General features: G+C 49.5%; 1 protein-coding gene across 2 annotated transcripts; it reads left to right on the forward strand.

Annotated features, from left to right (window-relative positions):
* Positions 1-259: 259 nt before the first annotated feature.
* ccdc80 (coiled-coil domain containing 80) lies at positions 260-13,127 on the forward strand. Of its 2 annotated transcripts, none has more exons than XM_070915181.1 (10): positions 260-1,548; positions 1,631-1,828; positions 2,402-2,907; positions 3,462-3,809; positions 5,137-5,293; positions 7,330-7,466; positions 8,591-8,742; positions 9,709-9,812; positions 11,535-11,618; positions 12,179-13,127. In XM_070915181.1, exons 1-10 carry the CDS (start codon positions 855-857, stop codon positions 12,499-12,501), a joined length of 2,703 nt encoding a protein of 900 aa, XP_070771282.1. In that variant the 5' UTR covers positions 260-854; the 3' UTR covers positions 12,502-13,127. The 2 variants fall into 2 exon arrangements, with proteins under 2 accessions (XP_070771282.1, XP_070771283.1); XM_070915182.1 differs by having other exon boundaries at positions 2,405-2,907.
* Positions 13,128-13,188: the final 61 nt, after the last annotated feature.

A 13,188-nucleotide genomic window follows, 5' to 3' on the forward strand; every position in this document is an offset into this window, starting at 1 on the left:
CAAATGCACTTTTAGCCAGCTGTTGAATGCGTTGTGCTTCGGCGACACCTACAATCAGAGGATTGGGGGGGGGGCGCATTTGGTGAAATGGGCGCTGCGGACTGAACTGGCCCCGGGGAGGGGGAGGGGGAGAGGGGGGGGCAGGTCCTGCCGTCGCGCGTCGTCCAAGAGCCCGGAGGCTGAGGTTTGCGCGGACATTTCTGGGAAAGCCTCCAAAGGCTCAGTGCTCGCCGCGGGAGAAGCCGGGGCAGAAGCACGGCCGCGTTTCCTGTTCAGACTCCGCGCAGGTCTCTCCAGACTGTGCAGATCCGCCGCTGCGCTCGTGTCGGGAGGGTCCCTCCTCCCCGCGCCCACAGGCTCGTCCCCACAGTGCGTCGGAGACAGACGGTGCCCGAGGACTATTTGGATTGACTTAAGTTATTAGGATGTAAACGTGAGCGTGCGTGTATTTCGGAGTCCCGAAAACTTTCCGCCGAGAGACTCTCATTCATTTTCTGCGGGGGCCGAGGAGACCTCTCCAAGTTGTGGATGTTTGTGTAACAGATAGTCCACACTCCCGATCTCCGGGGATTATGCTGGTACGGACGGACGGAAGTGTCGCTCAGATGAAGGTCTGGATATAAGTGATCAGGCACACAGCTGACTCCTCTTGTGCTCGCCCTGTTCTGTCACTGGCAGACTATTATGTGCCGACCCCCCTCATCTGGAATGAATTGATTAAAAACCTCAAACGCACTAAAAAAAAAACTAAAAAAAACAAACCAACAGGCGCGTCGGGATCGCGGCTCCACCACTGGATCCGCGTCTTCTACCTGTGAGTTTGTTCGGCCTGCTTTATCTGACACCTCGCCACGATGCGGGGGGCTTTTGTTCTCGGTTTGGCTCTGGTGTATCTGCTAACCTGGACAGGCGAAGCCGACAAACAGACTCACCTCAAGCGGGTGCAGCTGCACAGACGCCAAAGACTGGGACGCGCCCAGCAGGGCGCGAAGGACAAGGAGCGCCTCGCCGGACGCGTACGCGCCGGGTTTAGTTCGGCTATCTCGGTGCACGGATCCAGGAACGGGCAAGGTGTGCAGGCCGACGAGGGCGTTCCGGTTTCCGCCAGGACAGGGACCGCGCAGGGAAGGAGAGCAGGAGGTCAAGGTCTAGCGCCAGCGAGAGGGGCGGCCGGCCAGATCGGCTTACCTCGTCAGCCGAACATGCTGCAAGATGAGGGCACCCCAGGAGCCAGAGCCAGGGTCGCCCGGATGCCCAGCAGCGCCGGGTCACCAAACCTGCTGGCCAGTTTCGCGGGGAAGAACCGCGTCCTGGTGATCTCGGCGCCTCACGACTCAGACGGCTATTACCGACTCATGATGTCTCTGCTGAAACCGGACGTGTACTGCGAGCTCGCCGAGAGACACGTCCACCAGATTGTCATGTTTCACCAGGAGGGAGAGATGGGGGGCAAGGTGAGGAGGATCACCACGGAGGGGAAGGTGATGGAGGAGCCGCTGGACACAGCTCTCATCCCCAGACTCATGAGCTTCCTCAAACTGGAGAAAGGTAAGTAAGGGGGAGGGGGGGTAACACACCTCTCACTCAGCTGACTCTGTTACATATCTACATCTGATGTGTTGACCTGCAGGTAAGTTTGGGATGGTGCTGCTGAAGAAGACCCTGCAGGTGGAGGAGCGGTACCCCTACCCTGTGAGGATGGAGGCCATGTATGAGGTGATTGACCAGTCACCCATGAGGAAGCTGGAGAAGCTCAGACAGAAAGGCTTCGTCCAGAAGTGTAGAGGAGCAGGTGTGGAGGGGCAAGTGGAGGAGGGCACCCTCGCAGGTGAGACAGAGAGGGGGGGGGGGGGCACAAGTCACACTTTTTCTTCACTGGCAAATGACAACAAAACAAAACAAAACAACTCTCAGCAACAAAAACAACATCTCTTTGCAGAAAGAGTAGAGTTACTCTGTTACTCAACATTAACCGCAGGACCCTCTGGGAACTCTTTTCACGGGGGCTATTTCATCAGAAGAAAGGAAAAACTATGACTGTGTGTTTTGCAGTTTATCCAGAGTTAAGGAGGGGGGGGGGGGGGCATTGTTCCTGGAAAGAAACGTTGCTGTGGACATTGTTTTTGTTTGTTTTTTGCACAGTCTCAAAGAAACTATCTGCATGGCTAGACATCTACAGAATAAACTGCGAGCAGCTGCAGCAGTAGTCACTGTGTCTACGCTGATTCGGCGCGTGACCTTTAAATACTTAAGACAGTTTTTAAACAGTGATTTTCACACCATAATGCACTTTGACACCCCAGTAAAAGTGGTGTGATGTTGCTGAAGCGATCCACGGTCGACTTTCTCAGTATTGGAAGAGAGCTTTTTATCTGATATCCATCCTTCTCTGTGTGTGCAGCAGTTGATACACCAGTAGAAAGAAAACCAGGGAAGAAGGTCTTAAGAAAGCCCACAACAACAACAACAACAACAACCACGGCTACCACCACCACAGCAACTACACGACCGACCACCACAACTACAACCACCACAACTACAACCCGGCCCACCACCACCACCACAACCAGAGCAACAACTACAACCAAAGCCACAACAACCACAACAACAACAACCAAACCCACCCCAAGACGAACCACCACGAAACGGCCCACCACCACCACTACCACGACCCAGAGGCCAACCAGAGCCCACACCACGGCCCTGTGGCTCCCGGCCGCCAGAACCACTGCCGATCCGTACTACTACAACCGCAGAGAGAGGGACCGGTACCCGGCCAAGACCACCCCGGCTGGAGACAATCGCACCGACAAGGACAACAGAGATCCACAGAGCCGCAAGCTGGTACCTGCCACACATAAACCCCCCAAGATCAAACCCACCAAGAGGAAGAATGGAGGCGAAAAGGTGATTCAATGACACGAGTGACAGTGTTGCGTAAAGGTGTGCTGGTTTCTCTGTATATAGGCCACTTAACTTGTGGGAAACATTTGGAGTGAAACCATATACTTGAGACAGTTTTGGAAATGTACACGATTATATAGGGGAGCTAAAATAGGCAAAATGACCTAAAATGTCACTTTTATGCAATTGCGATTGCGCGTTGATGAAGTGTTTGTAGGGATCAGACTTTTCTTGACATATAGAACATTTTGTAAGTAAGTGTTGTTTTTTTTTTCTCAGACATTTATGTCTATTTAGCAAGTGTCCACTGGGCACTATTTGCTTAGAAATAGAGTTTACATGGCTGTGGAGTGGGCCTTTTAAATTGAAGCGCTAACTCTGATGGATGTGTGGCCTTTTACGGGGGAATGCCAACTGCCAAATTTACTACTGGAAACGTTTATGAGACAACTAAATTGAACATTCTTGGTGAGCTGAATCATTGTCATGCTAATTTAATCAGCAATGAAACTGTATTGACATGAAAACGTCGCGACGGCATATATTCGTCCGTGCAGGTGCTGACTAATGAGTACGAGGACAAGTACGAACCGGGCAAGCCAACGGTCAGCGATCCTGTGGAGACGGAAACCTTCCCCGACATCAGTCCCACCAAGAGGGCCAAGGGCAAGCACGATAAGCACGACAAGAAGAAGAAGAAGAGCGACAAGGCTGCCAAGAAAGCAGAGAGGAGAGGAGGAAAGGCAGGGAAGGAGGGCAAGATCGGGGGGAAGAAAAATGGGAAGAAGCTGTCAAAGTACACTGAAAAAGAGGACTACCCGAAGCCCACCAAGACGCCAACACCCCCTCCAAAGGGATCTCTGGCCTCCTTCCTGGACTACTTCGAGAGCAGGAGGCGGATGCTGGTGAGTGCGTGACATAGCTCGCAGTAGCATTATTAAACTGCACTGATCCACCAACTCCCAGCACATACACATGTCCCATATCTGTCCATTCAATATGAGGCGACAGCCAGCAGCCGGTTCGCTTTATTTAGCATGAAACCTGGAAACAGCTCGCCCGGCTCCGTCCGAAGAACAAAATCTGCCTACGAGCGCCTTTAAAACTCGTTAATTACCACGTTATATCCACTTCCTGCCAGGCAACCGGTGTGGTGACGGACGTAGTCCAGCACCCGGCCCTCCATAAACCCACAATGTGTCATTTTTGTATAAATTGAACATATGCAGCGTTCCTGACAAGTGGATTTTATTGGACACAGAATGCTAGCTCTTTCCCCCTGCTTCCAGTCTTTATGCTAAGCTAAGCTAACTGGCTGCCGACTGTGGCTTCGTATTTCCCGTACAGACATGAGAGCGGTATCAATGTTCTCACCTATCTCTCGGCAAGAAAGCGAATAAGCCAAATCATAGTTTCCCAAAATGTGGAACTATTCCTTTAAGCTCAGTTTTCAGCGTCCGCTGAATTTTCAGCATTAGCAGTGATTTGAACCTGAACCGAAGTCACTACGTTCATCGAAGTCTCGTCTTTTCACGACAAGAGACAGTGTGCCGGACGAGTCAGCGGGCTAATTAGAGCAGCGATCCAACAGAAATGTCTGGTAAATCCATTAGATATCGCAATCGTAAATGTGACAAAAGTGCTTCGTCTCGCCTTCCACTTTCGACCGGTTTCAGAGTGTTTTTAGCCAAAAATGAGCTGCGAAGCTGGACGCTGCTCCGTCCTGCATCACTGAACAGCTGGAGGCGTGGTGCAGGAGGAGGCGATCTACAGTATATTGCGACACAGAGCACTGGAAAATTATAACAACATCTGGATAAGTCATCTATTGTTGATTGATCTTTACTGGTCAAACATCCAGCACAGCGTTTTGAGGCAAACCATTCACTTGTTATTCCCCCTGTTATTATTTTTTTCACACTGCAACTGCTTTTAATCACACCGAAGTGGTATGTAACATGAACAGGCATAAAGTATGTGGAGCAGCCGTCCTCCAGCGATCCGACAGGCTGCACAGCTGTGTGCTAACAGTCTGTGTGTCTCTGTTTTGCAGCCAGTGTAGATTCTTATCACAGCGGTGCTGTGGGCAGGCTGGGAAAATATGGCCCATCCTCCGCCTGCACGTTAATGTAAACACCACCTCTGTGTGTGTGTGTGTGTGTGTGTGTGTGTGTGTGTGCTTTTCATTGCTTCTGGATGACACTCTTAACCTCCCTCCCTGCCTCCCTCCAGCTGATTACGTCCCCCAGTGAGGAGAACAGCATGTATGTTCAGCAGAGGGACGAGTACCTGGAGTCTGTGTGTGAAATGGCCATCAGGAAAGTGTCCATCATCACCATCTTCGGCTCCCTGACCAACTCCACCATGAAGATTGACCACTATCAGCTGGGTAAGCAGCTCCCACATGCAGAGCCAGCAACACATTTTCACTCCTCTCCAGGCATTTGTTTGTAGCTCAGATGGGCTGAGCATTAGATGATTGGCATCTCAGGCATCGGTTTTAACCCATCCAACCCTTCCAGCTGGCTGGGGGGGGGGGGTGGGGGGGACGCTTCCTTCGCTGCGGTCCGTGCAGTTGCTGAGTCATGCGCCTACTCTGAATAATTTGGTGGAGTTCATGAGGATCCAAAGTCTCAGCGGATGTTTTCCACATTTTAATCTGTAGCTGTAGTTTGAACACTCCACCGCGCTTTACTTTACTCCGCCTCGTCTTCTCGGTCTTTTCTCTCAATCTCGCAAACTGAAACTCTCCAAAAGTACCAAGGTATTGTACATATTGCGACTGACCTGGTATATAGGTATCAGGGGAAAATGTTGTTGTGTGAGTGTCCTCCACACGGAGAGGGAGGTTAGGAGAGAGGTGTCTCCTGCCACGTCTGCTGTCTCCTGTCCTTGCGCTTACCTTCCGTCAAACCAGATGCTTGCAGCGACGATCTCTGCCCCTAAGTATAACGCTCCGAGCGTCCACTGACTCTGCCAAAGCCACAGCATTGTGTGTGTGTGTGTGTGTGTGTGTGTGTGTGTGTGTGTGTGTGTGTCTCTGTGCAGGTGATACTGGCTCCTGCGCTCTGACGCTAATGTGCATGTCACCCTGCGGTGTAACAGTGCTTTAGTGTCACTCTCGCGTTGAGCAGCTCTTACATGTGCAGGGGTCTGTATCGCACGTGTCATCATCATGCCTTCCTTGTGTGTCATCCTGAACGAGACGTGTAAGAGGCAGTCCGTTCACACACACACACACACACACACACACACACACACACACTCAATGCAATTATGACAGCTTCTTATTAAAATGTGCGCTGCTTGTTCAAAGGGAACAAAACCGCTGCTGTTTCATGAGCTGTGCTGTGTCATTCGAGCTTGGCAGCCGCCCCCCCCCCCCCCCCTACACACACACACACACCCCCGCCCCCCGTCTCACATTTTGAGACATTTTATAGCTGTCTCAAACCTGAGGCTTCGCGTTAGTGCGTGTTAACGTCAGGACATGCAAACTTTATGAGTCTGTCACTCCACATGACAGCGAGGTTTTGTCCGCATGGAATGCTGGAAAAAGTGCCGAGGTGACGTCGCCCGCCCCCGCACCATTGGTCAGACTCGGTTACACTTTTGTTCCACTTACCAGCCAGAGGGTCAGTGTGTGCGTGTGTGTGTGTGTGTGCGTGTGTGTGCGTGTGCTGTGTACAAACAACTGGTTCTTTCAGTGCTGCCCCTCCCTCACTTCAGGGTGACATCATAGCGTTGGGTTTGAAGCCGGTCGATTGGTCAGCAGCGTGCAGTCTGCCGGCTGAATATTCCTGTGTCTGCTGTCTCCAGCATGTGATGGGGGTTTTCCTGATTTGATTGCTCATGCACATTACACAGCGCAGAGGGGATGAACCAACCACCACAAACACTGCTCTGTGGTCAGTGTGTGTGTGTGTGTGTGTGTGTGTTGTGCACACATGCAGTGAGGGAGTGGTGATCGGAGGCCTTTGCTTTGGCCAGCTCCAGTACATTTCTGCCTGATCTCAGCGAATAGAAGCAGCTCGGTGTCCCTGATGCCCACCGCATGTTTCCATTCTGCTCTTCACTGCAGAGTCTTCGTCGCTCTCCTGTCAGACAACGTTTTCAAAGCAGCATTGTTTGGAGCTCAGCTATTGAAAACACGTTTTTCTCCCGACGCGTCAGAGCTGCGCACATTGTGTTGTGTGTTATTGTGGTTTGTTTGATGGGAGAACTTGTACATCATTTTGCATGAAGACGTCTTGACAGAGCTTTTATTCATCCAATGTGACAAAACATCAGAGCAAAAGCGGAGCTATTGTGTCTAATGTGTTCTCATGTTGAGGTTTCACTGGTTTTACCGAGTGTGCTGCGTGTGCTAACAGACGTAAACCGCCTCACCGTGTGTTTCACCGCCGTCTCTTTTTTTGTCTGCAGAAAATGACAAGCCTATGAAGGGTCTTCGTCAGGAGGACCTGGTGAACCAGGATCTGATCACCGAGCTGAGGAAAGAGTTTAGCATGACACACGATGACTTCTACATGGTCCTCACTGACACCGACATGAGGGTCAAGGTAAGGACTCGCTCTCTCTGTAGCCGTGTCTGAAGTTAGAGGCTGGATCCCCTAAAGTCCTTCCAGGCAGAATATGTTGTCTGTCCAGCCTCAATTTGGAGGACAAATCTGGTGTATCGTCCCACTGTGATATAAATACTGTATATCACTTGAATTAAGACCTCTGGTATTTCAATGTTTTTGCTATTTGGAGACTGTGAGGCAAAGAGGGGAGGAGCTGCAGGTTCAGCCCCGCCTTCATGGACCACATCCTTTGATGGGACCTGCTCCTGAGACAGGGGACGGATTGTGAAAGACCTCTAGGCAGGTCTGAACCTTAAGTTCACAGTTTTTTCTGCCTTATTCGTGGCTCTGCTGTTGGTTTCTGGTCTCCACACTCTGTTTAACAGGTTCACCACCCGTCCGTCCAACTGTCCACTTTCATCTTCTCTGTCACTTTGAAGGTGGACTGATCTGTCCTTGTACTGCCAACGCGCTGCCTTCACTGAAACACTGTTTTAATTCACACAACATGACATTTGCCCAACACCTGTGTGTGCATGTGTGTGTGTACGTGCCAGGGTAAATCACCAGGCTGTTTTTGGACCGTTTCATCAAAGAGGCCAGTGTTCGTCGCCTCTCAGAGACAGGGACGCCTGTGAGCGCACGGATGTGGGCGTGGGTATGAGACAGAAAGCGGTGGGGTGGGGGGGCGAGCGAGAGAGGTGTGAGAGTTAGAACAAGCTGTGCAGCAGATTCAGCGTATCACGTGAGTGTGAGAGTGTTCCTGCGGAGATTGTCCAGCAATTTCGTAAATTAAACGGGATACTGTGTTATGTTTAACCGGTATGCCTTGTGCTCCTTCCCAGAAGTTATTATGAAGAATGCCTGTGATGTGGAAAAGGCCACGCCACATCTACTAACATGTTCCAAAACGTCACTTCATCACTTTATTGGAAACAGTTTCACCATTGTTTTAAGCAGTGGAAATCTATTTTCAAATCCTCTTGTGTCATTTCCAGATTTCCTTTCGCGGGCATGTTGACTTGTTTATCCTGCGGCTTCACCACATTTCGAATCAACCTTTGGGAGAGAGTATGACTGGTTCTTGTTGATGTTTTTTTTTTTTTTTTTTTTTTTTTCAGCAATCCTACGAGGTCCCCATCGCCATGAAGGCCGTATTTGACTACGTCGACACCTTCTCCTCCCGCATCCGAGAGATGGAGCAGCAGAAGAGGGACGGGGTTGTCTGTAAGAAAGAGGACAAGCCCCGATCGTTGGAGAACTTCCTCTCCAGGTAAAGTTGTTTCGAAAAGTTGTAAGTGCACCACATGGCCAAAAGTATGTGGAGGCCCAGAGGAGGCTGTGGGGATTTTCTCCCATCCAACCACGAGAGCACTAGTGAGGTCGACCACTGCTGCTGGGTGAGAGGGTCTGGCTAATTCTTGGGGTTGAGATCAGGGACCTGCCACACCAAACCCAGAAAACCATGTCTTTATGGGCCTGGCTCTGCGCACGGGAAGTGTTGTTTATGTTTTTATGAATACCTGAAACTGGTGCCACAAAGTTGGAAGCACACTGTTTGTCAAAATATTATTGATGGCGCTTTAAGTTTCCGCTAAATTGCAACTTGCCCAAAACCATGAAGAAAAGCCCCTTAAGTGCCCAAAAGTATGTCCATGTAGTATTGCTTTTAATGTGCATAAAAACTAAAGGCGCGCTGTATATGAATAGCTGTGCCTCACTGGAATAAAAACTCACCTTTGATTGTAGACAGTGTTTTAGGAGCTGGCAGTCAGAGTTATCGGATGGTACCACCAGGCTGTTTCCTCTTCCATCACAAATCTGTTGCTCTGCTCAATAATCTGGACCTTCAGTTATAGGTTTTCTGAGCAGCATTTGGCATGTGGCCTGTTTGTTTGTGTGTGTGTGTGTTCCACGGATATTAAAAGTAACACAAATCCCTGCCGTACCTCAAGGCTGAATCATTGCAATCACATATTTCCCTGAGATGTCTAAAAACCAGACAGGCTGTCTTTTGTTACCATGGAGACCTGAACTCCAGCTTCAGATCACAGCGCTGAGATCTGGCAGGTTTCTGGCCGTAATTCTAGGGGTGGGGGGGTGGGGGGGGGTGTTGTCGCCCTCTGGGAGTAACAGTGTGGGACTATGTTAGTGTACGAGCTCCTTGCCTTAGCACGGAGCTTTCGCTGCTGCACCAAAGTGCCACTTAAATCCAGGCTGAACGTTTCGGTGATTGTAGGTTCCGCTGGAGACGTCGCCTGTTCATCATCTCCGCCCCCAACGACGAGGAGTGGGCCTACCAGCAGCAGCTCTACGCCCTGAACAGCCAGGCCTGCAACCTCGGTGAGTCACTCGAAAACTAGGCCTGAGGTCGGGAAAGACACTTTAAAGGGTCAGCTCACCAAAATAAAACCCACTTACTTCCAGTGGAATCTAGCCATGCTGAGAACGGCATTTGCGGAGGTTTTTGAGAGGACTGGTGAGACGTGACACTACTGTCACCCCAATAACAAGGGGAGAAACAAGGAATGAACCATGGCGCCTCTGATTCACGCCCATTCCCTCATTTCATCTCTACTTTCATCTATCAAATAAAAGCATGAAAACGCCCCAAATTCTTATGTAATATGTTGAATTTGTTAGCAAACAGTTGTACACTTACACAAGCATGCATACTGTGTGTGTTTGTGCGTGTGTGTGTGTGTGTGTGTGTGTGTGTGTGTGTGTGTGCGTGCGTGCCGAGGGATCCTGACGACAGCCTTCTCAGCCTGCCAGTTATTCAGCTTTTCCACAGTTGCTTAAATGTTATTGCTGCTCATCTCAAAAAGAGACATTTATCTAAACTTTGCAAATCGCAACAGCCTGACGTGTCTGACAGATTTATGGAAGACAAATGTAAACTTTAAATAGCCCACGGTGAACTCCACTTCTCAGTGAAACCAAATAAAAGCTGTCATGTGGAGTTTCTCCCCTACTTGACCCCCGTGTTCCAGCCTTGTTTATATGAATTCGAGATTTCTGACGTTGCTCCCTGGCTCCCTTTCCCTAGCGCGCTCTCTCTCTCTCATAAAGCAGGAACTTAGATGTATCCGCCACATCCATGACTCTGACTCTACTTGATTCCTCTGATGGCGGTTCAAGAAGAAATTATCGCACATACGGCTAGATTTAAGGATTCCATTTGAGGCAAAAGTCTGAGGCACTGTTTTGTTTATATGTGGGACTTTTGAGGAATTTCAACTGGTGAACTAAGTCAGCATCACTGAGGAGTGTGACTGGGTGTGGTCAGAGGTGTGCTTTGTTGCACCTGTAACCACACCCATTAAGGTAAACCACTGGAGGTCAGAAAACCAACACTTTCAGGGGTGTTAAGTTACCTTTTGATTATGTCTAAAGGCGTTTCCCCCCTAAAATAATTCACAAATTCTGTAAATGTAAGTGTTTGACACCGCCAGCTAAAGTTATATACATCAGTTCTAGCTTATACAGTAAGTTTCTTAACATACGTCTGATTAGAAAGCGCTACCCTTTGTGACGTCAGTATGTCCGTACACTGTTTGTCCGTACGGGTGAGTCAGCTGAGCCTATCTTGCTTATCAGCTGGCCCAGACCAGGGTCTGTGAGGACTTTTTTGTGTTGCTCTTGGCTGGGGTTGACACCCAGGGCTGTTCCCTCCCTTCTCCGCCCCAGACAAAGGCCTGTCCTGCTGACGGGGCTGAAGGCCTGAGAGGTTTGATCCTGGTATTCAGCACTTGGCTCTCACCAAGCAAAGCCTGCGCTCTCCTGTGTTTAATGTGGGCTTTCTCGCTTCAGAGGAAACAGCTTTTTGGCAGGACTCTCCGGACCACCGCGTTCTCCTCTCTTTACCTAGAAACCAGTGCTTAGGATGGTTCCAATAATAAACAGCCTCAGTGAAATCAGCTTGGACAAGCAGAAGGACCGATGGATAAAAAACAGTTGGTCAGCATATTACGGGCACCAAGTCTGACTTTTTTTTCTGTGAGATATATTTGCTTCTCTCTAATGTGTGTTGTCGATGTGTTTGTCGTTGCCGTGGTGACTTAGGTCTGAGGCACATCGCCATCCTGAAACTGGTGGGCACGGAGCTGCTGGACATGGGCGGAGTCTTGGAGCTCTATCCGATCAATGGTAAGAACTTATTTCACATAAAATAATGAATGGGGCCGTGGGTCGGGCATGTCTCGAGCAAACACATAGTACGTCCTTTTACTGAATGCCAAGACGATGCCCACAAACTGACATTAGGGTCACCTGTTTCACTTCAAAACAGCTGTCTTTCCTCCGTCAAAGTTCTTGCCCCGTATCTCCTCTCCTTATCCAAAACCAGAATCCCAGTCAATCCACAAATCCCCCTCCACGGCCACGATCTGGTAAAGAGAACGTAAGCTTAAAGGTCCACTTACTATTCCACCATCAAGAACACTCTCCGTACAACCTCGCATAACCATGGCTGCCATGACAGGGTTTTTTTATTTTATTTCATGTGCCCTGGTAGATGTTGCTCAGGGGAACTCCTAATCAAGCAAGACGTTAACTTTACTGGGGAAAAAAAATGGGAGTCAGGCTTACGCAAGACTGCAGAAACTAGGGCTGCTGCCAGAGGACTGCAGTTGTAGAGGTTTCCGCCGTAAGAATAAAACACGTGCCTTAAAGACGCCATTCCTAACCTGAATCTCCACTCCGTCCAGGGAGTGCTACTGTGGAGCGTGAAGGGCTCACGGCCACCCTGGTGAAGGACATGCGGAACTACTTCCAGATCAGCCCAGAATACTTCTCTATGCTGCTGGTGGGGAAGGACGGCAACGTCAAGTCCTGGTACCCCTCACCCATGTGGTCCATGGCTATTATCTATGACCTGGTAGACTCTATGCAGCTCCGCAGACAGGAAATGGCCATCCAGCAGTCACTGGGTATGCGCTGCCCCGAGGACGAGTATGGCGGGTATGGCTACCATCAGCACGGGTACGAACACGGTTACCAGGACGGCTATCACCAGGGTTACGGTTACTAACTCCTCCCTCTGCCTTCAGCTGATGCCTCTTCCTTTCACCCATAACCTTTTTTTTTGTTGTTTTGTTTTGTTTTTAATGTTTCCTACCATCCTCCACAGGGCAGTTGGCTCAGACGGAGTGAGGTCCCTGAATGTTTTGTAGCACTTAGTGAAAGCCTGGAAACTGTTGCTTTCACCTATCCAGTTCTTTTGATATATACAGTAGAGAGCATAGTGTGCTGCAAGTAATGGTAATTTGCAAGAGGCTTTAACCAGAGCCGGTTAGTCAGTAAGTGTGTAGATGAGCCTGGAGGTTCAGGGATCTGTCGTGTACTTAGTTTTCGACTTCAAACAAAAGAGTGTTTTTGCACGTTATTATATTACCTGTCTCCTTCACTCGCATTCCAGGTCAAATCTGCATTTTAATTCATGTTATCAGCACAGACCTTTATTTTGTAGATAATGGGCTAAAATAAGACATTTATGTATTTATTGGACATCTGTTTGCATTTGAGGTGCAGTTATCGACTGTTTTATGAAAATGAGCTGTCACGTCATTTCTCTTTTGTAAAGTTTCTGTTCGCTATACCGTGTTCTTATTTATACTCTATTGTGCTTCGAGACAAATAAACATTTGTGTACCGCCAGTGATGGTCTCTTGAGTGCCCGGTTTGTCAACGCTCACCTGCAGTGTTTCAGTCTCAGTCG

Source organism: Enoplosus armatus, chromosome 11, assembly GCF_043641665.1.
Source record: "Enoplosus armatus isolate fEnoArm2 chromosome 11, fEnoArm2.hap1, whole genome shotgun sequence".
NCBI classification, from domain to species: domain Eukaryota; kingdom Metazoa; phylum Chordata; class Actinopteri; order Centrarchiformes; family Enoplosidae; genus Enoplosus; species Enoplosus armatus.